The 24253-nt window shown below is 34.5% G+C and overlaps 3 protein-coding genes and 1 long non-coding RNA gene across 5 annotated transcripts in view; 1 reads left to right on the top strand and 3 right to left on the bottom strand.

The window, feature by feature from the left end:
- LOC128551128 (uncharacterized) overlaps positions 1-20839 on the bottom strand; it is a 28016-nt gene extending 7177 nt beyond the window's left edge. Inside the window, exon 1 of the long non-coding RNA XR_008368633.1 lies at positions 20299-20839. This is a non-coding gene — a long non-coding RNA (uncharacterized LOC128551128). The remainder of the gene's footprint in view (positions 1-20298) is intronic.
- Positions 540-11941, bottom strand: LOC128551127 (uncharacterized). Its single transcript, XM_053531566.1, has 8 exons — positions 11588-11941; positions 9084-9281; positions 8627-8698; positions 8001-8078; positions 7511-7579; positions 3194-3273; positions 2482-2767; positions 540-2084 (listed from the first exon to the last, which is right to left on the bottom strand). Exons 1-8 carry the CDS (start codon positions 11676-11678, stop codon positions 1966-1968), a joined length of 993 nt encoding a protein of 330 aa, XP_053387541.1. The 5' UTR covers positions 11679-11941; the 3' UTR covers positions 540-1965.
- LOC128551126 (uncharacterized) lies at positions 12137-18130 on the top strand. Of its 2 annotated transcripts, XM_053531564.1 has the most exons (3): positions 12137-12211; positions 13699-13818; positions 14542-18130. In XM_053531564.1, exons 2-3 carry the CDS (start codon positions 13764-13766, stop codon positions 17334-17336), a joined length of 2850 nt encoding a protein of 949 aa, XP_053387539.1. In that variant the 5' UTR covers positions 12137-12211; positions 13699-13763; the 3' UTR covers positions 17337-18130. The 2 variants fall into 2 exon arrangements, with proteins under 2 accessions (XP_053387539.1, XP_053387540.1); XM_053531565.1 differs by lacking the exon at positions 12137-12211 and having other exon boundaries at positions 12237-13818.
- A 1748-nt stretch (positions 20840-22587) lies between the features above and the next one.
- Positions 22588-23526, bottom strand: LOC123541829 (fibrinogen C domain-containing protein 1-B-like). Its single transcript, XM_045327450.2, has one exon. The coding sequence runs from the start codon at positions 23524-23526 to the stop codon at positions 22588-22590; it is 939 nt and encodes a 312-aa protein (XP_045183385.2).
- Between the last annotated feature and the right edge of the window lie 727 nt (positions 23527-24253).

Here is a 24253-nt window from a genome sequence, read left to right as displayed (position 1 = left end):
GTGTGTATGTTCAATGTGGGAGAATTAATGCTGACTGTGCTCATGTTACATAAAGCATCCGGAAGATTCAGATTTTGTTTACGCCAATAAAAAGTCATTGCGTGCGTTTCTGTTATTTCATATAGATCTATGTTTTTATATGCTTAAAAATTATCAGACATGCATACTCTAATACACATCTTATCTTGAGCCCTGTAAACAATTTTACTTACCGAAATATTGATTAAAAGATGTGTAGATATATGAATTTACAGTTACAGGTGATATACTGATTTATATATGATCTGTTAATTACTGTGTATGTGCTCTACTGGGTGAAGTTCTGTAAAACAACTTCCCTTGACACTTTAGAGTATAATATCTACGCCCCTTTTAGCACTGGTATTACTATTAGGAGGCTTAGCATCATGAAAAATGGAATACATACATTGAAAAAGTAAAATGAGGTACAGTACCTACCGTAGAACTAGTAAAACCAACATGAATACCCAAACAAAAATAATGTGGGAGTAAATGACTACAACAAATGACTAGTGCTATACATCCTTTACTAGTACTTCAGTAGTGCAAAATTTCACATGCAAATGAGGTAGTAAATGACTCAGTAAATGACTAGTAAAATACTAATTAACACAACCGGAAAGAAGTAGTTGATAAATAAATGACTTCTGATTTACTAAGTAAATGACTTCTGCAATACAAAGTAAATGACTTCTGCAATATTAAGTAAATGACTAGTCAATGACTTCTATACTTTGTATGCACAAAAGCAAAGTATCCAGTAATTGATTAATAAAAGACTATTTACAAAAGTTAACAATAACAAGAAGCTATTAAAAAATGACTAGTAAATGACTATACTAAAAACAAATCAAATGACAAGTAAATGATTTGGCAAAGAGGTATATGTGTTAAATTTCTTAAAAAAAAACATAAAAAAACAACCAGCTATATACACTCACACATACATGTTACAACTGTTGTGTACTAAATTTTAAATTGTTGTTTTCTTGAACAACCAAATATTTGAAAATTTCTTAACGTTTTTAAAAATGGCATGCATGTATGCACAAAAGAAAATTATCCAGTAATTGTCTAATAAAAGACTATTAACAAAAGTTAATAACAATAAAATATCAAAAATTGAGTCGTAAATGACTATACTAAAAACAAATCAAGGATATATTCTAAATAACAAGTGTTAATATGATTTGGCAATTGGGTGTGTTTCTTGTAAAAAAGAAACAAAAAAAAAAAAAATAAAAATAAAAAAAAAATAAAACAAAAACCAGCAAAATGATATATACACTGGCATGTTACAAGTGTTTTGTATTAAATTTAAATTGCTGTTTTCTTCACAAGTCATGAAGGACCAAATATTAAATCCTTACCAGGTACATACATGTCAAAATACACCTAAAAATTGGAAGTTCCATCAATGTTGTACCACAGAAAAGTGGTCTTGGATTTTCCCCTTTGGCCAATAATAAACAAGTTTCAAAATAAGCTATTTATAATAACATAAAAGGGAAGTAATTAAAAAAACAAGAGCTGTCTCCATAGGACGACACATGCCCCCGATGGCACTTTGAATGAATAGTTATGGCCGATGTTAGAGTTTAGGACCTTTGACCTACGGACCTGGGTCTTGCGCGTGACACATCTCCAAAACATGAGCTCTGCATGTCGTCTTGGTGTGAAGAACATTTGTGCCAAGTTTCTTTGAAATCCTTTCAGCAATTCAAGAGTTACAGAGCGGACACCGAACACTGATATGACCTTTAACCCGTAAGTGTGATCTTGACCTTGAAGTGAGACGTCCAAAACATGTGCTCTGCGTATCCTGTCACCAACAAGCAGTGTAACTAACAGTATCCATTACAAAGAAAAATATAAAGAACTTATGTAGACACTATAATTCGATCCTAATCACAGACTTTATAGTTTTTGTACGAAGGATTGCAATTAATTGCTCTTTTGTTTCCCACTCAGACGATCCACTGTCTGTCTAGCAGCGCACATCTTTGTATTCCAGGCTCTTCTGAATTTGGTTTTATTCGTCTTGAGAACATGAACAGCATACCCTAAAATGTATGATTATTGAAATTACATTTTAAGTTTACACACAAACACAAACATAAGCCGTTTTCATTTTGACTGGTTATTACAATAAAAAAAAGCCTTTTTTTTAATGAAATGTTCAGTAAAATCATATGACACTGTTATGTCAAAAATTCCTGTTAGTAAACATTACAATCACGCATTCATTCTTTGCAAATAAATCTCTAAGCAAGACAGATCATAACAAAAGAAACAGACATATCTCTGGGGTTTTTTTTACTACAGTGTTAGAAAAAAAATGTAAATCAAAGTCCAAATGGACTTTAATTATCATCTTTTCTTTGGGAGGATAGCCTGTCTTTCCTATATCTTTAATATTTGAGCTAGATTCAATAAAAACCTAGTGGTATCAATACATACTTTTCAAGGACAGATATACAGGGTTGTCTTTGAAGACTGAAGTCCCTCCCTGCACCGCAAGTTCTGATGGCTCAAAAAATCCATCAATTAGCCTTTTTATAATTTCTGAGGACTCATCCTCCTTCACATCTCTGTTTTGGCGGGCAGCTTTCTTTAATTTTTTTGTTCTGGCTTTGTTTATCGTTGCCAGAAGCTCCTCAAGCCACATGGGCCGAACAGCTATACTGGCCCCTTCACATAATAACTGGAAACCTTCAGGTGCAGTCCTGTTTTTTTCAACTATGACCTGAAACATAGTATGAATTGCTGTTTTCACATCATCAAATGGAATGAAAATTGAGAATTAACATATATCTAAGTGACACAAAATGAATAAGTCCACTAGCAGACTGCATGTAAACTTGCTCGTTTGCAGTTTCAATTAATTCACAAGTATACTACAGAAACTATTTTGATTTCAGGGTGTAAAAAATATATATATTCATATATGTATACAATCATGTCATAACAATACTTATAACCTTGAATGATCATGTCTGCTTGCGCATGTTATTAAAAAATTGTGTCCTTGGCTTTTCTGTCATGTTTTGGTATTAAGCAGGGTGTTATAAAAGTTCTAAAACCATAACCAAGCTGCGGTGTCATTACAAAGGTGAGAACAATAGTACCCTATACTTCACGGTGTCAAGCTACAAATATACATGATACTTACATAGTCAGCAAAGTCTACTTCAGGCTTCGTTTTCGGTCTGTATGCCTTTGTTCTCGACACAATACCTTGATTTTCAGCACCTGAAATATTTCATCATAGCATGAGTTTTTTAAGAACTCCACACTAGCATAACGTTTTGAGTAAATACATCTGTATTTACAACTTAATTCTAGAAGGTTATTTCTGACATAAATACAACATTAAGCGAAATCAATTATATATAGCCATCGAAATAGACATACTGGATAAATTTACAGCAGGTGCTTTTATGGAAATATTAGCGGTTATACAAATCAACCAGAATTAACTGTAACACCATTATAGCGCTGTCTTAAAAGGCTCCAAGAAATATAAATAGTGTTAAAATGAATTGCTGTGTACATGAAAAACAACAGTACAACTAACTTACAAAAAATCAAGGCCTTTGAGTGGCTTTCTGTCTAAGTTACCACGGTTTAGAGTTCAGATGTGTAGGAATTGAGAAACAAGGGCGTTAGCCAGAGTGGTTAAATACTGAAGCAATCGAACGATGGAACATAGTAAATTAGATGATAAATCACATGAAGGTCTTGATTGTTTTCAATCTGACATAAGCATTGACAATACACTGGAATTCATCTATCCGAGTACCTAGGCAACCATAAAAATACAATTTTATAATTAATATACAGCGCTATAAAGGGTCAAAGCGTATTTGGATTTGTCTTACAGACTATATGTATGTATGTGGCAGATGTAAAGTATATTTTAAAGCTTATAAGAGGAAAGCTCATGGAGTATTTCAAAAAAAGATTAAATTCAAGTTACATAATATGGATTCAGCAGAGTATAATCAGGACTCCTAATATCTTTTTTTTTGCCTGCAAGTATTTATTAATCATAATTGTTATGAGAGTAAAATGGCAAATCTGAAATGGACTAGAAAAAATTGTACACCTGAGAATTTGTAAATATGAAAAAAGAAAATTAATCAGTTTTATAATATGTTTATTAGGTATGACCCCCATGAATTTGTTTGCAGTTCACTATAGTTTTCAATTAAGCTTTCAAATTTTTGCTTCTTTTTTTCTCTCTTGGCATTTTTTGGCTTCACACTTGCTACCAAATCCAATAGGATATTAAATATACCTTAAACTATGTTTTGGGGATCATTGTAGTTGCTTTTATGAATGCGCAGTGTTTTTTTTTTTCATAAAAAGAGACATTCTTGTTGTTCACTCAGCACTGGAAGTTGGTATTTTAAACTGACGCCACTTTACAATTCACTGTACTATACCATCCATATCAATTCCCAACTACTTGATTTAGGCAGTGCCGCACACATCAAGTGTATAATATAGTTTAACCTAGGTTTATAGAGTACCATTCAGTGCCTGTGTACGTTCATAGTGGGAGAATTAATACTGAACGTACTGTTTATTGTAACGATCAGGACAATTCACATTTTGCTTGTGCTAGTAAAAAGTCATTGCGTGTGTTTCTGTAATTTCATAGACATTTTTATATGCTTAAAAATTATAAGACATGCGTATATAATATATATGCATTATTTAAAAGCGTAATTCACATCTGGAGCCCTGTATAATGATTAAAATTTATAAACTACCAATAAAATCATTGTATTGGTGTTTTAAGACATTCCATCATTTTCTAAACACTAATTCTTTACCCACCCTCATACTCTCTAAGTTTTCTCTTGAGCTCTGCAATTTCTTGATCTTTCTTGATGCAGTCATTGCAAGATTTGTTAAAAGGATTGGGGTTTTGCTGGGGAAATGGTGAGCTATTGCATGCAATGACTGGAGAATTATTCATCATGCTATCACATGCACTGTCATGGTCTGGACAATCTTCCATTTCGTTTTCTAAAACAGCAATAGAAGACGACATGAAAGAGTTGTCCATCACAGTCTGTTCATTAATGTCTGTAGTGTCTGTAATGTCATCAGTATCGTCCCGGTCCGGTGTGTCTGTATTGCAGTCGGTGTCCTGAGGAGAAGGAGCTGGAGGGATCAGAACCTGGGGGTTAAAAATATTCCTGTTAATTTGAGGGTTAGGTGGTTGATAGTGTTGGTGCATAGGAGTGGGAGACAGAAGGTTAAAGTTTCCAGACATTTCAAACTGTTGTCCAGGAAAAAGTTCGGTAGGATTTAAGTTTCTCATTTGTGGGGGTGTAGAGTGACTGCTGAAAGGTGAGAACATGGACTTGTTGACCATTGTCTGTCTTGGAGTGAATTGGTTGGCTGATAAATGGGCAGGTGTATAACCTAGGGATTGGTTAGGGGTAGTTTGCATGACAGATGACCAATTTGTGTGGTTGCCAGAGAATGTTTGAGGAGTTGACACACCGGAGGTAGTGTGGTTAGCCATCAACTGATTTGAGAGAGAGTGGTTAACAGATATTTGGTTGATGGTTGGATGGCTCATAGGAGACCAGTTCCAGTGGTTGGCAGAAAATGGATTTGATATAAAGTGGTTTGATGACCAGTCAGGAAATGAAGGGTTTTCAAAGGATTGATTTAGCAAGGAGTGGTTTGAAGGCAACACTCTGGGTATACCATCACTGACAGGGTGACTGGGTTCATTTTCAGGTGACTGTGTGTTGGAGTCAGTGTTTCCGGGGGTCTGGCTAGAACTTAAGTTATTTTGCAGTGACATTTCAGATGATTGGTTGGGTTGGGAGTTATGTGACTTATTATTGTTGGCGTGACTTTCTTCTGGATGTGTAGCATTGTCTGAAAGGGATTTAGAATTTTTATCTGAAGGTGTAGAATTGGAATTTTTATCACTCACACATGCATCATGCAAATTGTTATTATTTGTTATAAAAAGTTGTGACGCTTGCATATTGGCTGCAAATGCCTTGGCCTTTTCCTGATTGCGCTGTTCCTGTTGCAGCTCTGTAATGAATAATTTCCGGAATGTTGAGAACTAAAAACTCCATAAGGCAGCACACATTACTATATTTAAGAGAGTTTGAGACAATTAATTGGGAAATATGTGAAATTTCCAGTTTTATTTATAATCACACATTTCTTCTCAAATAAAAACATGTACAAAAATATTGGTAAATACATTTTGTAATAGAAAATTTAACAGAACTGAAAATCCTTCATTCACTTTGAACAGCACAAATGTTTTATAACCCTGTCAGACAAATATTTTGAAACTGGTGCATTTTCCACTAACTCAAATCTGCCTGAATTTTTTGTTATTAAGTAGATTTTAACTAGAATGTGTCTGTAGGACATCTATTTAGCTATGAGCATCACAAAATAAAATCACTATCATTTTGAACATTTGAAAGGCTGTAACTTGTGTGAAGCTTTATGAATTTATTTCAAATAATTTATGACATCATAAGGTGAAAGTGTGCATTTTTGACTATTTCAGGGGCCATAACTTCAGAATAGAAATATGGGGTGGAACCGTCCAAAATATAGGAGGTGCATGAGTTTATATCATGATAAAGACTCCTGCAAGTTTTCATTAAACTCGTGTCATATACTTTTTGAGCTAGGTGCATCACTATTGTGTGAATGTTTAATTTTTGTTATTTCAAGGGCCGTAACTCTGAAAATAGGGCGGCAGAGCCAGAGAGACAGGAGCTATGCAAGTTTTATATAGCATTATAAAGACTCATGCAAGGTTTCATCAATTGATATGAAATACTTTCTGAAAATGTGCATTTTTGACTATTTAAAAGGACAGTAACTCTTGAAATAGTGGGTGAAGCAAGAAGAAAAAAGGAGGTGCACAAGTACATTTCATGATAAGATTCGTTAATTCATATCAAATACTATTTGAGCTTGGTTCATCACAAACTTTTTCTAACAGACAGACAAGACCAAATCTATATTCGCCCATCACTAATAGTGGGGGCACAAAAAGCTATTGATACAATGTACTAAGAAATCAAATGCTCATATCTCTGCTAGTAAAGCTTTGCTTATGATGACAATGTGTGTGAAACCTGCTCTGCCGGAGTTTATTTATTTGGTTTGGTTTAAAATTGAACCTACACATAAAATTAATAGGTCATACGGCGACTTTCCAACTTTGATGGTGGAGGAAGACCTCAGGCGCCCCTACATGCATTATTTCATCACAAGCGGGCATCTGAGTAGAACCATCGAACTTCCTTATGCCAGCTGGGTGGCTTCCTCACATTAAGAATTCAATGCCCTGAGTGAGGCTCGAACCCACATCGATAAGAGTTAAGTGGTTTGAAGTCAGTGACATTAACCATTTGTCCACAGAGGCCCCTTTGCTCTGACTGAAGTATCTTTAAATAATTGCTCTTAAAATTTATAATACCTTTCTTTTTTTGAGCATTTGAGGAAACTTTCTTGTCTGCCTCTCTGTCAGCAGGTATACGAACAACTTCTGGAATATATTGAAAGGCAGCAATCAGAATATTGCCATATTTGCTCTAGTTATGCTTGGATGATACTCAACTTAAACTTGTATGGTCCACCTTGCGACTCAAGTCAATACAGCATTCTGTATCACTCTAGTATGATAATTTTCCATGTACATTACTTTCAACACCGAGTTGGTAATTACAAAGAAGGTTTGAAACATATCTTCGGTTAAATGTGATAAACAATTGACCTAAAAATTTGAAATAAGATTATAACCCAAAAACTTTCCACAACATAACTGCCACATTTTTTTACACTATAATCTTGCCAAATCTGATATATACTTTTTTCATTGAAAGGAGATCAGCTGAAAAGAGGAAGAATCACATCCTTGATTTTTAAGGTTATACCCTGAATGTTTGTTTTTTAAGTACCGTACATACCTTTCTTTTTCTGACCAGAGTGCTGTTTATGTTTATTTCTGTGACCATTCTCTTCATTTTCTGAGACCAGAATTTTCCCTGAAACAAAAACATTCTAGATAAAGCTGATCACTGATTTTTCTGGCTTAATATGCTTATTTAATTCTTGTGACTCAAAAATCTGTTCAATGTTAAAAATTTACTACCAAACAAATTTTATTTTTAAAGGGCTGTTTTTAAATATTCAAAACATGAACGAGTTATTTTCAGAACACACAACAACTGTCTGATTTGTTTGTGCTAAATATAAGGTAGTGGACCCGTAACAGTAATGTTTAAAATATTATAACTTAAGTCTCAAGTAAAATGATTTAATTGGTCAGAAATTTAGCTCTAACACTGAAAATTATGGACGAGTCCAATGTGACTGTTTTAAATTTTGAGTCTTCATTTAAAAATTACAACAGAGCAGAAGTAAAATCTGCCTACATTCTTACATAATATGTAAACTCAAGAGTAAAGGCAAAATAATTAAGGCATTTTCACCACATTCAACTCAGTATTTTCATTAATGATAGACGTTTCAAAAATACCAATGCCCAAAAGCATAAAATCAAATATTTCAATGAATAAATTATTTACAGTACCTTTCTTTACTTTAATATTTTTCTCTCTCTTGGCATCGTTCCTCAATTTTTTGACAGCTGGACAGTCTCCATCTAAAATACATTGTATGATATACATAAATGAGTACAATTCTGACCTTTCGCTTTAAAATATTTAAAAGTATACAGGCACCAATTTTTCAAAAATTTTCATTTACTTAAATAATATGAAAACATCATTTTGGCATATTTTGTCTCCAAGTTTGTATTTGGTTGTGGGCTTAAAATGAACAATTGTGTGGGTTAATTTCCTACTGTGGAAGAAATCCTTAGATTTGCGTGTGTAATTTTTTGTAATTTTGGACTGTTTTAAATGGGGGTTTTCATCTTATGTGCTGTAAAAAAAAAGATTACAGCATTTGGATTTGTCAATCAAAAATATCGGAGTCAAATACTGATTATGGATATTGTTACAATTAAAGGTTATAAAATATTTTACCTTGAACTGATGTTCCATTGATGGCTTTAATAGTGGCCTCCCAGTACACATTACCAGAGCATCTGGCTAGTATCTGTTGACCAAGTTTGAGTGTGCTGAAGGCTTCTACCTCTTTATTATCAACTCCCTTTAAATCTCCCAGGAAATAAATGTCTTTTTCAAGGTCTTCCTCTGCAAACTGCACAGTCACATATGGGGCTGGATAAAATATTGAAACTTTGTATAACTCAATCACAATCACTCTAGTATCTTCCTGAAGTTTTGCATATGAAGTGCCTTACATTAATCCAGACAACTATAATTTTATACAATGCAACTTTAAGTCTTAGTCAGTTTATGTTTGCAGAAGTTAATCTGTTAATGAACAAAACACATTTATATAACAAGTTACTATAGCTGTTAAATATGAGCCATGGAATGACTTTACCTCTATTTTGGTTTAGCAAGAGCTGAATACCCCTTTTAGCAGCCTGTATGAGGTGTAGATCTAGTTATAACCATCGTTCCTGGTAAGAACCAGTACTATAGACTCCAATCCTCTTTGTTTAGATGCATGGGTAATTTTATGTAATTGGTTTCTTTTGTCATAAAAATACAAACCACATTATGATTTCATCTTTGATTTGCTCATTCTTCAGTGAGAAAAGTTCACTGTAATTAAGCTATGTATTGACTAATGATGAAATTTAGATGCTTTTTGCAGGTCCCAAGTACGAAATGTATCATGTTATGTTGTGTCAGGAACGTAAAAAGCTGGAATCAGGGATAACTCTGCTCTATCACTGTGCTTTTGCAGTAATCAATTATAAAATATATTATATACATGTATGCAGTAATTCACTACCCGGGACACTTTTATTTTCACAGAATAATTTGAGTTTACCTTTTTCTCTCTTTTTTATCCATATTTAGCATTAAATTGAGCGTGAATGTTACAAAGTAAGTTTATCCTAAGTAGCAGACTCACAACAGGAAACCCAGGACGCTTTATTCATTTGAGAATTGCATACTGTATATAATACCAAATGAGCCAGGGTTTTTTTACTAAGAAAGTGACACCAATAGTCATGAATTCGCTCAAACTGTCCTTTAATTGCTCTTTGAAAGCTCCTTTTGGGAAGTTATTTTACAGATAAACACGTGACTGCTTGTAGACACTTGTCACTATGCAGTTTTATCACTGTAAAAGAATCCGGCGTACCAAGTTCGTCATAAGCAGTATTATCACTGTAATCGCGAAAAAATCCAGTGTCCCTCGTCATAAAATGCAGTTTTATCACTGTAATCACAAAGAAGAATCGGGCGTCCCAGGGTTCGTGTTATGACCCTCTACTTATGATACACTTACATTCATCTCAATGTATTCCTTAGTATGATAAAGCTGCAATAAATACTATTATTAAAAACAAGGTATACCGTGTAGCTTATGATACTTCAGCGCCCCCAGTTTATATGCTGGATTTGGACATGAGCATCTAAATCAAAACAAAATTATGAAATAGGCATTTAGAGTTTCGGAAGCCAGGACTAATATCCCGGGATGTTTACACCGACCTACATAACGTGGACTGAAACCCCTTTCAAATGTATAAGTTTTTGAAGAAGAAGAAGAATTTATGCCCAATCCGTGATATAACTGGGGACACCTGCAGGTAGTTTCCATTTTAGCGATCCCCACTGACTTTGAAAGTTTGACTATTTATTTTAGGAGGGTTGTGTTTAAATTCTTGTTACAATATATAGCTTTGGTATGGGGCCGGTAACTATCTATCTATATATATCTTCCGTAATCGTCGCCCTATATCTATCTTCCGTAATGGTCGAACCCCTAGCGAGCCCGCCAGCTTAGCTCAGTAGGTAAGAGCGTTGGTCTACGGATCGCCAGTTCGATCCTCGGGCGGGGCGTGTTCTCTGTGACTATTTGATAAACGACATTGTGTCTGAAATCATTAGTCCTCCACCTCTGATAATTCATGTGGGGAAGTTGGCAGTTACTTGCGGAGAACAGGTTTGTACTGGTACAGAATCCAGGAACACTGGTTAGGTTAACTGCCCGCCGTTACATGACTGAAATACTGTTGAAAAACGGCGTTAAAACCAAAACGAAACGAACCCCTTGCGGGGACGTAGACGTTTAACGGAAAAAGAATGAGTGGGGGTGCGGGAGCCCCCAAAGTAACGTGACATCATGACGTATGTCCGACTAGGGACCGCTAAACTGGAAGTGCTATTCTTACCCCTTCTGTCTTTTTCTTAAATTAATAGATTATTGTTACAATTTATTTATAAATAATTGTAACTAGCACATGCATGCCTTTAGTAGTCCTAGCAGGAAGTGTTACCAGTAAAGTGCTTTCTAGCTAATAACTGGCATTTAAACCTATATGTACTCAGGTAGCAGGTAAATTTGTGCGTTGAAAATGAAAATTTCATCGGGCACAGCTTCCATATAATTTTTTGGACGCAAGATATGTAATTTCTGTAGCTACGCCTAGAAAACATACCATTTCTGTCAGTTACAGTTAATTCGTTGCCAACTTCGCCATCAGTAAACTTAGCAGGTCGCTTTATTCTCCTTGCAGATTTCGAATTCATCTTGTTTGTTGTTATGTTCAAATTCACCGCGTAAAGAAAATGGCCGGTATGTTGTGTACTTCCGCTATTCCATCAGCTAGATAATCCCTATATATTTTGTTCAATATTATCCTTATTAATGTCGAAAAAAATATTTTATTTTATTGGTTATATGAAAAAAATTACAGTCTCAAATATAACTTAAAATCTTGTTTATGTGTTGATTTTGTATATTACAGCGACATTTTCAAATTTGGAAAAGCCTAGACTCGTAACAGCCACAGAATTACATATATTTATGTTCGACGAAAATAATTATGTTAAAAAATATTAATATATGTGATAATTTCACATTTATTATTTAAAATATCCAGATATGTAAATATTAGCACATGAATACTTGTAATAACATTTTCTTATGACGTCTGGTTGACCTATTCAAAGGTATAAAAATTCGTTTAATAAAATTTGAAAACTATCAAAATCGGATCAACAAGAGCTGAAGAGTACGAAACATGCATAAACAAATTTTGCCCTGACGGGAATTGATTACGGTAGGTATATTTTTAAATAAAATACAAAATATTAATGTAAATATACTTGTTTTCATTTGTGATATATGATATGACTTATGTCATGAGCAGATATAGTACGACATCGATGTATCGATCTTTCTGCCTGGATCGAATCATTCGTACACAAGTCATGTCGTAATTCAATACGTATCTATCTCTATCTGAACCTCTTGTGAGTAAAATGGATAGAGTGAACATGAACATATTATTCATCTTTGAATTTATAAGACCTATACTGTAACCCTACAGTAAGTTATCTGTAAATACATATAATGGCCATATGTAGGCCAATCAACAGTGTTCCCAGAAACGGTACGTACTCAGCACTCCTTATTTTAGAGACATGTGCAGTCACAGCTGTTATCTATCTCTAAGTGAGGGTGTGCAAAGTACAAGAAAAACTCTGGACGTCCGTGGCGGAGTGGTTACGGTCGCTGTCTTCAAATCACTTGCCCCTCATTGATGTGGGTTCGAACCTCACTCGGGACATTGAATTCTTCATATGAGGAAGCCATCCAGCTGGCTTACGGAACATGGGTGGTTCTACCCAGGTACCTGCTCGCGATGAAATAATGCATGGAGGGGAACTCATCAAAGCTGGAAAGTCGCCTAAAATTGTGTCGGTGCGAGGTTAGACCCAAGAAAAACTCAGGTGTCTGCCCCCAACTTTAAATGTCAGTAGGAACACTGATCAAACAATGGCCAGATTACAATTGTCAGTATTCTTTTTGAAGTGGCTATAGGTAGCTGGTTTTCACTACCTATAACACTTAAATCTACGTAGCCGGTTTTATGTTTACACATCGTAAGTCAAAGGTAGTCGGCTTTATAATTAACTGTATTATAAAGACTCATGATTATATTACTTAAATTAATTACCCGATACATATTTGAGATACCATTATTCATTCTTAAAACAAATCAAACCGCTAAAAAATAAAAAGGGCAAAACAAAGGTGGTGGCGGTTAGGAGTTAATTTATTCTCCCTGCGGGGAGTCCCATATGGGCGAGAATATTCGCGTCTTCGATCGCTGTCCATTTTAGAGCATCAGCGCGCATCTTGTCATGCTGTCCCTCATACATGCAGAGTACCAGTCTCACCGTTGTGGAAAATGATACAACCAGCAATGAAAATCTTTAGTCAAGGAAGCCTTTATCCGGCAATCAACATAAACTGTCATTATTGTTTAAATGGAATCAAAATGACAACACAGTCTGTCATGTCCATAGCTGTCAAGCCTCCATCTATAAAGGCCACGATTGTGATTAGTGTTCGAAGGAAAGGTTGTCCCTCATGGGGGTCTGGAGGGCGATGATCCCTAGAAGCCGGAGGCGCTTAAGGAGTGGGGAAATATTATACTAGCTTCCAAGGTGTGGGGAAAGTGTCTGTTACATCAATAATTATAGAGCTTTAGAAACCTGGTAATGAGTACATGTTTGTTAAACAACTAATTTTTTTTTTCAGCTGAACGACAAGCACTGGGGTTTATTTTCTACTGGCTGGCTGCATAAGTGCATATATTATGCAAGATGTATGCCTCAACTAGTACTGGTACTAGTAATCTTGACAATGATAAACACACAGGTAAGACCAGTTTTATTTTGATAATCAATTAATCATGCTTATTTGATTATAACTTTTATTAACATGTTAAATTTTATTGTTAAACTTTAAAAATGCTATGTATATACAAGACATAAAAATGGAAGATTTTCCTAGTTGTCACAATGGTTAATGTAGCTGACTGACAAGTAATTTTAGTTATAGGGGATGAAAAATATTCCTGGCTGACAGCCATTATTAAAGAGTAAAGTCTTACTGCTAGAGTGAATATAAGAAAAGGTGTTTGCATAATAAATCCTATTTTCACTATCATATCTCCAAATCAGTGCAAGTGTGAAAATTCTGCTACCCGGCATATAACAAACTGAAACCTTTTTGCTGTAACTGACCCAAGATTCAGTAGGGGTGTAACATATATGCTATTCTCATGAATCATGATACAAAACTGTTATAAAATAAATGATACATTTGTTTAGTAACTATCTTTAACACTGATGTACATGAAACTTTTCATTCAATTTTTCTGCTTTTCACTTTATCGATGTTTTTAATTTATATCGTGAAACATCGATGTCTATGATACAATACATATATATTGCAAGACTTGTGTATCGTGATACATTTTATTTCAATATATCATTACACCCTTAGGTCTTATGGTTAGATAATGTTTTTTACCAGAAAAAATAGTTCTATTAAATAATCTATATAATATATTCTAAATCTTTACTTTTTACATTTCAGAAAAGAAAACACACACTGTTAACAGCCGCAATCAAGTGCGCCCGAGACGCTATAAGCGAATTAAATTCACAAAGGGTCATTCAAAACCTGTAGAAACTAGTGAGCATACAGTTGATAACAGTGTCCAAAAGAATGAATCGTGTTTATTTAGTGATGAACGTCAAACAGAGGCTTTTGTTAGTAGTCACAACCGGCTTCTGCAAGGTAATTGTAATGATGGCAAAAATCTGGAGGACATCAATTTCCAGTTGAATAATATGGGAAACACAGCAAGTGTGACAGAGTTTCCTACAGATGTCGATGATGATGCAATTAACTCAAGAAACATTAACCTCACAGATGAGGATGGTATAATTAATAGAAGTTTTATTGAGGATTCTGTGTCAGATTCAGAACAGGATTATGAAGACTTGATAGACATTGTAAAGCATCAAGAGGATCCTCTGGTTGACACACTTTTGTTTGATCTGAGAAAACAGAATAATTGGGAAAATGAGGACAGTGACACTGACAGTGAGAATGAAAATGGATACTGTGAGTCTCTGAACCAACCTCTCAGCCCGGGACATCTGTTAACATTGAAAACAAGTGTGTTGATGGTTTGGATGTATGCAATATGTCATTGCTTAACTGCATCCCAGCTAGGTGACCTTCTTACATTGATAAACTTACATTTAATGGCTTTACACCCTGTGTACAGTAGTTTACATAGATTTAAGAATGTTCTTAGTAAAGACATTGCAGCTGAAAGTCTGAAAAGACATTTTTATTGTGGAAAATGTTTTCATCCATGTAACGAAAACCATGAAGTTTGTGAAAATGAACTATGCAGGAAACAGCTTGATAAAAATTGTCGAGCACATTTTGTTGAACTTAACATTCTGGCTCAGTTGAGAAACTTGTTTAAAAGAGAAGATTTCAAAACTGGCCTAGATTACCGTCTTCAACGAAATAAACAATCCAGTGAAAACATTGAAGATGTGTATGATGGTCTGTCATATAAAAAGTTAATGTTAGACTTTGACCAGTCGGCAACAAACCTTACTTTTACTTTTAACACTGATGGCGTCCCCATTTTCAAATCATCTAAAACATCAATATGGCCAGTATTTTTGATGATCAATGAGTTGCCTTTTAAAATGCGTGCTAATAGAGATTTCATGATACTTGCTGGTTTGTGGTGTGGTCAATCAAAACCAGATATGAACCTTTTCCTTACACCATTAATAAAATCATTCATTGCTCTAGAGAAAGGTGTTGAAATAAACAATAAACATGTTGTAGGTCATCTTCTATGTATGTCATGTGATCTACCTGCCAGGAGTGCTGTATTGAATATGAATAATCACAACGGGGATAGTTCATGTATCAAGTGTTTGCAGACTGGAACAAATTTCAGAACTGCAAACAAAGGCAACGTAAGAGTATTTCCATATGTACAAGACAATCCGAATGGTCCTCCTAGAACTCACACAGATCTTATTAATGATTCGTATAAAGCATTAACTGACAAATCCAAACATGTTAGAGGAATTAAAGGACCTTCAATGCTTATGTTATGTCCCAAATATGATTGTATTAAAGGAACAGCAGTAGATTACATGCACATGCTTTGTCTTGGTTTAGTGCGTTTGTTGCTTAATTTATGGTTTAATGTTTCTAACAGCTCACAGGTCTTTTCTGTGTACAGTGATGTGAAAATTGTTGATGACCGCCTTGAAAACATCAAAGTTCCTTATTTCATTAAAAGGAAGCCAAGGTCTATTTCAGATAATCTGAAGTTCTGGAAAGCTGCAGAGCTTAGATCTTGGTTTTATTACTACTCTGTACCGTGTTTAACTGGAATTCTGCAACCACGGTATCTGTATCATTACTGTGCCTTTTTACAAGCTATGTTTCTGTTGAACCAGTCAAGTATTTCCCAAAGTGACATCTTGAAAAGTGAAGCATTACTGAGATACTTTGTTTTTCTACTTCCGACACTTTATGGGGAAAAATGTTTGACATTAAATGCTCACTCTCTCTTACATTTGCCAGAATGTGTTAAAGAGCTAGGCCCGCTATGGAGTTACTCCTGTTTTTCATTTGAGGGTGCAAATGGGGAGCTGCTTAAGATGTTCCATGGAACACAGTTCATAGACATACAGATTGCAAATGCTGTTCACATTTATCAGTTGCTTCCCACTCTTGCAGATAGTGTCAGTTCTTCTAATGTTGCATATAAGTTCATCAAGTCGTTAACAAACACTGTGTCAGTAAATAATGAGTCTGATAAAGCAAACGTTTTCATGTTAGGAAAGCCATACCAAAGGCAGCTTCCTTTAAGTGTTGGTCTTGAAGTTAGGAAATTAGTTGGTTGTGAAAATGTGCAGTTGAATTTTTATAATAGAGCAAAAATAAAAGGTAATTTATACCATAGCATGGCATACAGTAGAGTTACAAAAAGGAATTCCTATTCTGTAAAATTTCTTTTAAATGGAAACATTTGTTTTGGTTTCATTCATTGGTTTGCTACATTTAGAAACAATTCTGTTGATTACTCAATGGCTTGTGTTGAAAAATTCGAGATAAAAAACTGGAATGTATTTGAACAATGTGATGCTATTGATGATGAAGATGAGTTGATCAGGCAAAATTTCATGAATGTAAATTTGCCACACATTAAGTTGTTAAAACAGTGTGGGAAAATGTTAGTTATAAGTGTCGAAGATATTTGTAACTTATGTATATGTGCCAATTTTGATGATGTATATTATTTTTGTGAGGAACCAAACATGCATGAAAAAAGCTTGTGAGAACACTATAGTGGGATCCATGATGTCTATAAACTAGCAAGACACTGATTTTGCTCCAAGTTAATTGGTCATGAAATTGTGAAAACAGTCAAAAAATAAGATAAATTTCATTAAAAATGAGAACAGAGAAATGAAAAAATCTGAGTATTGTAAATCATATGAGTAATGGCTGAATATAGATATAATGCATAGAGACTTTGGCTCACTATGAAAATTGTGATAACTGTTTCCAAGACGGAGTGGAACCTTTGAATGTATCACTTTTACAAAAGGAAAATTTGAATTATTCATTGACTGTTTAGGTTTCAGTCTTTTCAAAGCTATACATTTAGATTGCATGTTTTGATAAAATAGTACAAAAGTCAGTACAAATCTTTGAAGTGAAAAGTACTTAATTTAGCTGCAATAGATAGGGAAATTATTTGAAACTTTAAGAATTATTTGTTATTATTTTGTTATGTAACTTAATACTTGGTACACGTATTTCCTAAAACCTACAATATTGCATTATATCACCCTTTCCTTCTGCTCACAGCCATTTTGGTAGGCAAGATCTGATAAGCATTAACAGAAGATATCCACAAATACCTGATACCTGCTGTGCTTACTGTTTCTTTTAACTTTATAACTTCATAATTTTTACAAATCAGGTTGTTTAATCTAGCTGTTATGTCATTGATATAACTGCTGACCAAAATGGCTGAAAATTTAAAACAAGGAGGTGAATATCATAGGGGTTTGGGAAGTATTGATACTTACATGAAACATGCTTAATAAATTTATTTTGAATCCTTCATTTGACTTTATTGTTTTGTGCTATTTTAAAAAGAACCAAGTCATATCATGGGAGAAATAATCGTATGAAACTTCCACAACCATAAAATACATTTACAATTTATTATAATGGAAAATAAAAAAAGTGCTTTGTCTATAGTTCTGTTACCATAAGGACTGCCTCAGCAGTGCAATGGTTGGTTGGTTTGAATCCAGTTAGCTCAACTTTTTAGCTCACCTGAGCACAAGGTGCTCAAAGGTGAGCTTTTGTGATCACCCTGTGTCCACCGGCGTCCGTCCGTCATCAACAATTTGACTGTTAACACTCTAGAGGTCACATTTTTGGCCCAATCTTAATGAAACTTGGTCAGAATGTTACCCTCAATAAAATCTTGCACAAGTTTGATATTGGGTCATCTGGGATCAAAAACTAGGTCACCAGGTCAAATCAAAGGAAAAACTTTTTAACACTCTAGAGGTCACAATTTTGGCCCAATTTTAATGAAACTTGATCAGAGTGTTATCCTCAATAAAGTCTTGGACAAGTTCGATATTGGATCATCTAGGGTCAAAAACTAGGTCACCAGGTCAAATCAAAGAAAAAGCTCGTTAACACTGTAGAGGCCGCATTTATGACTGTATCTTCATGAAACTTGGTCAGAATGTTAATCTTGATGATCTATATATAGCTCAAGCTCAAATCTTGATTAGGTGGGGTCAAAAACTAGGTCACCAGGTCAAATCAAAGGAAAAGCTTGTTAACACTCTAGAGGCCATATTTATGATTATATCTTCATGAAACTTAGTCAGAATGTTAAACTTGATGATTTCTTGGATAAGTTCAAATCTGGGTCATGTCGGATGAAAAACTAGGTCACCAGGTCAAATCAAAGGAAAAGCTAGTTAACACTTTAGAGGCCACGTTTATGATTATATCTTAATGAAACTTGATCAGAATGTTAATCTTGATGATCTTTAGGTCAAGTTTAAATCTGGGTCAGGTGGGGTCAGAAACTAGGTCAAATCAAAGGAAAAGCTTGTTAATACTCTAGAGGCCATATTTATGACTGTATCTTCATGAAACTTAAGTCAGAATGTTTAACTTGATGATCTTTAGGTCAAGTTCGAATCTGGGTCATGTCAGATCAAAAGCTAGGTCACGGGGTCAAATCAAAGGAATAGCTAGTAAACACTTTAGAGGCCACATTTATGACAATATCTTAATGAAACTTGGTCAGAATGTTAATCTTGAAGATCTTTAGGTCAATAGGTCAGGTAAGCGATACAGGGCCTTCATGGCCCTCTTGTTTTATGTGAGATAACTTGGTAATTTGCGTCTTGCACTGACACAGAATATACTCCCAGGTACGATGGTTAGGAGACTATATCTATATATAGACACTGAAATATTGCTGTAACATAAGTGTTGACAAAAATTAAAACAAACACATTTGGACACTGATAATTGCAAAAATGAATTCTTACTGAATATAGATAGGATAAAACGAAAGAACAATTAAATTCTGCAAGTGCAGTGAGATACTGGTAAATGATTCCATTCTAACTAATATATGCTCCAAAATTATGTACTTCAGATTTGTTGAGAAGTGTATGTTTAATGAAATACTGGTAAATTACTTCCATAAAATGTTTGTTTTCAGTGGAAGACCAGTGCAATACTTTCTGTTAAATGTAAAGTCCAACAACTGACTAGTAAATTACCATTTCCAATTTTTCAAGTTCAGCGAAAGACTAGTAAGATACATAATGATGTAAATGACTAGTAAATGACAATCACGAAAAAGTCATTTACAAGTCATGCATTAAATGCAAGACTAGTGATAGACTACATTGAATGACTAAACAGTCATTTACTGATACAGTAGTGGTATTTTTCTTGTCATTCACTCCATTTTTTTTTGGTTTGGGTATTTCATATTTTCAACAACTGATGACAACACCTTCGTTGACAGCAAATGGTGTAAAATTATTAAAGGGAAGTCACCACTGTTAGTCAGTTTGATTGTAATTACATTTGCGCGCTTGTATTAAAAATCTTTCAAATGTGCGAAATTAGGTTCCGAAATTATGAGAGATACAGTGAAGTATATATTACATTTGTGTTTATCATACAGTACATAGTGCTCAATAAAATCAAGCGTAACTACAGTAACATTTCAACACTTACTGATGGAAGGCGAATCCAAATTCTTGGCGATATAGAATCTCAGTGTCGCCGCTTTAATATTGCAGTGGAACTGCCCTCTTTTTATGATGTAGACAACATCTACTAGATCCTGTCTACACTACTTTCCGGGTATACTTATTTACAAAAAATTCTTTACGGAAATGATCAAAAAGTTAAATTTCAAATCAAAAATAAAATTTGAAAGAAATATCATCTTTCAAACTAGAACCGTAAGACGATGAATCCATATACTTTTTAAAACACTTAAATCCATTGCACGCTGAGCATGCGCATTTAACCTGCTCGGTTTTGCACGCTGGGCATGCGCATTTAACCTTCTCGGTTTGGCACGCTGGGCATGCGCATGAGAACATTTATTTGCGCGGCAGCGCACGCTGCACGCTGAGCATGCGCAATAACTATTTCTCGTTTATGCACGCGTTTCTAACCGTGCAACACGTTTCACTTTTCGCCTTCAACACGCGAGTTGCTCGCGTTATCCCGCAAACTCGGGGAACAAACACGCAGGCGCCACTGTATATCAAATATTCGTCTATATTGAGTAGAAAAAGAACAAAAATCGGCGGTCAGAAGTTTAGTCACAGAGCGTGGCAATGTTCTTTTCGACAATTGGAAAGATAGTTTTCAGTCTGTTCGCCATTATTAAACCATTGTAGCAATTGAATAACGTCTGTTTGCACTTCCAGAATTCAGAAAAAGTCCATTGTCAATATTTTACTATTTTCAAAATTATAGAATTTTGATTGCAGCATTTTAAAACTTCTACTAGGCCTCTGTGCACCTTACCGCTGTGAATTCGAAAGCTTGACTGAGATCGCCATTTGACCTATAATTGTGTCGTTGCGACGTTATGAAAACAAAGAAAAATATCCAACAGGGAATGCAACGTTTCAAAAACGCAACCTCCTAAAAACTAAACTTACAGCACGCAGATGTGTGCAAATATACAACATAAGAAAATGTTATCCATGATTAATCTTATGATAATTAATTATGGAGTATACCAATGCGATATAATGTACAATTACATTAACCTATAAGAAACAAATATGATAATTCAAATTCCTTACATTGTACAATAATATAGTATTCACTCATTCGCTAAACTAAAGACGTTTCTTATTTTTCGGTCATGAGAACAAACAAAATCTAATGTGAACTAAGGATAGAATGAATAAGAGTTAGATGAAAGATGCATCAAATCATGTAAACTGTTCCGAATGATTTGATCAACCCTAAACAAACTAATCCCTTATCTGGAATATATCTCTGGTTGGGAAGCACCGGTCCGTAAATAACCAATACAATGAGAGAACATACACTTTACAGTATTTTTATAATAGGTTGATGATCAAGCACATTTACAACGTGACAATATTTGTGTGTCTACGAGAACAAAATATGAATGAGATTTTAAAAAATGACAACAGGTCACTAGCTTTTTTGTGACACAGCTAACTTGTTTTAAAAAGTATAAGTGCAATGCTCTATAATTTGAAACAAATACAAATTTCAAATAGTTTCAAATAAATGTTAATTTCCGTAAGGTATGCCAAATTTGACGTCTCGTCGAAAAGGAAATACATGACAGCAATTTGGACATTATATGAATATGTATGGTATAATCTATGCTTTGATAACAATAAATGAGTATGTTTGGAACGGTTTCATATCACAAAGTTAATCAATACATACATAATAACATGAAATCTAATTTTACTATATTATTTTTACTTTAACTTAATGAATATGAACAAACTATTTACTTTCAGAAAGAGTAAAATAGCATCTTAGAAAAAAAGTTTTATAATATATCTTTATTTAAGGGATGCTTTAGAAAATCTTTTAAATTACAATTGCAACTCGGTTGTGACTTACAAGAAATTAGTCGAAATAAGTTCACTACAATTATATAGGAATTCAAACACATTAAATATCAAACAAAGATGTCTGTTTGACTCTTTCGTGAGAAAATTCAGCCTGTTTACGCCTACATGTATGCATTTTGTCATAAACGTAGCATTTTTACTCTACACATGTCTGTTAGAATGAAAAGCCTAGTATGAGAAGCTGAATCAGTAACAAAAATAAAACAATGGACCCTGTTAATTCAAACTGAAACATAAAATCAATTAACATAATGATCATTTAAATATTATCAATAACGTGACATTTGAAAAAAACACTGACAAAGGTCAAATTGTTTCATTGCTTTAACAATGTTATATTTGACTAAAATCGTTCATTTTAATCGTAAATAGCATACAGTTACATCAGCCTTATTTTCATTTCTGTTGCCTTAAGAGGAGCATAGAGTCCTTTCCAATGTTCCCAGACAGGACCTTTTCCGTATGCTGTATTGCCGTATTCCCCATTCAGATTAGCGTCATGACAATTTGTATACCACCAAGCGCCGATGTAGATCTGAGCACAGTTTATACTTCTGTCTTCATCATTATCCATATCTTTTGTTGAAAACATTTTGTTATTGTGCCTTTTTAAACTGTCTCCAGCATTCCCAGTGTAACTATCAAATGATAGCCTATAACTGGACTTTGCATCTCCGAGCATAAACGACTCATATTCTGCATATGCCTTCTCATTATCGTTACTGGTCAAGTCCACACGTAACTTGTATTTGCCTTGAGAAGAAATCATGTGTATTGCTTGGTTTCCGAGCCAGTAGTTTTCGTTTAAATCCCCAAAGCCAGATTTATATTCATCCCAAGTTCTGAAGAAATTACTCGCCGACACTCTGCGTTGTATGACGGTCCATCCACCGGTCGTTGTATCCATGTCACATCTAACTTGAAAGCCTTTAACACCAGGTTTGGGGTAAATAGTATAAACGCCAGTTCTCGTGTATCCGAGGTCTAGGACTTCATTGCAGTCCCTGGGTCTCGCGTTGCCGTCTATTGACCTCAAGATCTGATCCAGTTTAGCTTCACATATGTCCAATTTTACAGTTACATTTTCTATTTTTTCAACCAAGTTTTCAAATCGTGTTTCATATGTATCCAACTTTGACGTTAAGTTACCAATTAAGTCCGAATGATAGTTTCCGTGAATTCTCGTAGTAATTAGGTCCGTGTTATTCGCTTTCTTCTCGCTGTATCCGTTATGAATATTGACAACAGTATAATGATCAATAGCGTCAGTAGTAACACATAAAATTACAATAACTCGTATAAGGCCTTTCAATTCCATGATTTTATTTCAAAATTCTAAAGCAAACGAAAACCTGCAAGAATGTCGTTTCAAAAAGAATGAACTGAAAATTAACAGCGTAGTAGTTTATTTCGTGGTTTACTGTTTACTGTGCCGTAGTTTTGCATAATCGGATCTCATTAGATAGATATCGTATTGTATGAAATTTTGTTTATCTGTGCTTTCGTATCTTTGCCCATTTCAACTGCAAAAAAACTTAATGTTTCAAATCTTCCTTTTTTGGTGCTATTTCGTTGGCGATTTGTGATCAGGTATTTCAATATTTTAAAAAATGCATTTGGATTAGTCGGATTTAGAGTTGTAAATCTAACTAACTCCAATGTAGTTTTAAGTTAGTGAACTAAATACACAGTCTTGTACCGACCAGTTATTATAGACTAAATATTCAATCATTCGCAATGTTAACATTGCACCAATCATACGACTAAACAAGTAATTCGCCAGGTGGGGCAATATACGCCCGAGGGGTTATATAAAAGTAGGACGGAAGCAACATTTAAGAAAAAAATTATATATAAAAAATATGGAAGGTGTCAGAGGGGGATGGGGGAGCAGGGTGTGTTGGGGAATATTTAAGGACAAGAAACATTTTATTTACGTTTGGGGACGGGTGGGTGGGTAAATGGGATGGGGTGGGGATGTAATATAGATTTTTGCAATTTGTACATCGTCTCATCAACACCTGCCTATGTTCCAAGTTTCAAGT

Source organism: Mercenaria mercenaria, chromosome 19 (genome assembly GCF_021730395.1).
Source record: "Mercenaria mercenaria strain notata chromosome 19, MADL_Memer_1, whole genome shotgun sequence".
NCBI lineage: Eukaryota > Metazoa > Mollusca > Bivalvia > Venerida > Veneridae > Mercenaria > Mercenaria mercenaria.
Note: the sequence above shows the minus strand (reverse complement) of the source record. Positions and strands in the feature narration are given on the sequence as shown.

Bases quoted from the DNA above. Each gene is read 5' to 3' on its own strand.
- LOC128551127 (XM_053531566.1), bottom strand. From the start codon at position 11,678: ATGAATTCGAAATCTGCAAGGAGAATAAAGCGACCTGCTAAGTTTACT. The intron at 8,699-9,083 runs GTAAAATATTTT...AATGTATTTTAG, and splicing joins CAATGGAACATCAGTTCAAG to ATGGAGACTGTCCAGCTGTC. The intron at 2,085-2,481 runs GTATGTATTGAT...CATACATTTTAG, and splicing joins TGTATATCTGTCCTTGAAAA to GGTATGCTGTTCATGTTCTC.
- LOC123541829 (XM_045327450.2), bottom strand. From the start codon at position 23,526: ATGGAATTGAAAGGCCTTATACGAGTTATTGTAATTTTATGTGTTACT.
- LOC128551126 (XM_053531564.1), top strand. From the start codon at position 13,764: ATGTATGCCTCAACTAGTACTGGTACTAGTAATCTTGACAATGATAAA. The intron at 13,819-14,541 runs GTAAGACCAGTT...TTTACATTTCAG, and splicing joins TGACAATGATAAACACACAG to AAAAGAAAACACACACTGTT.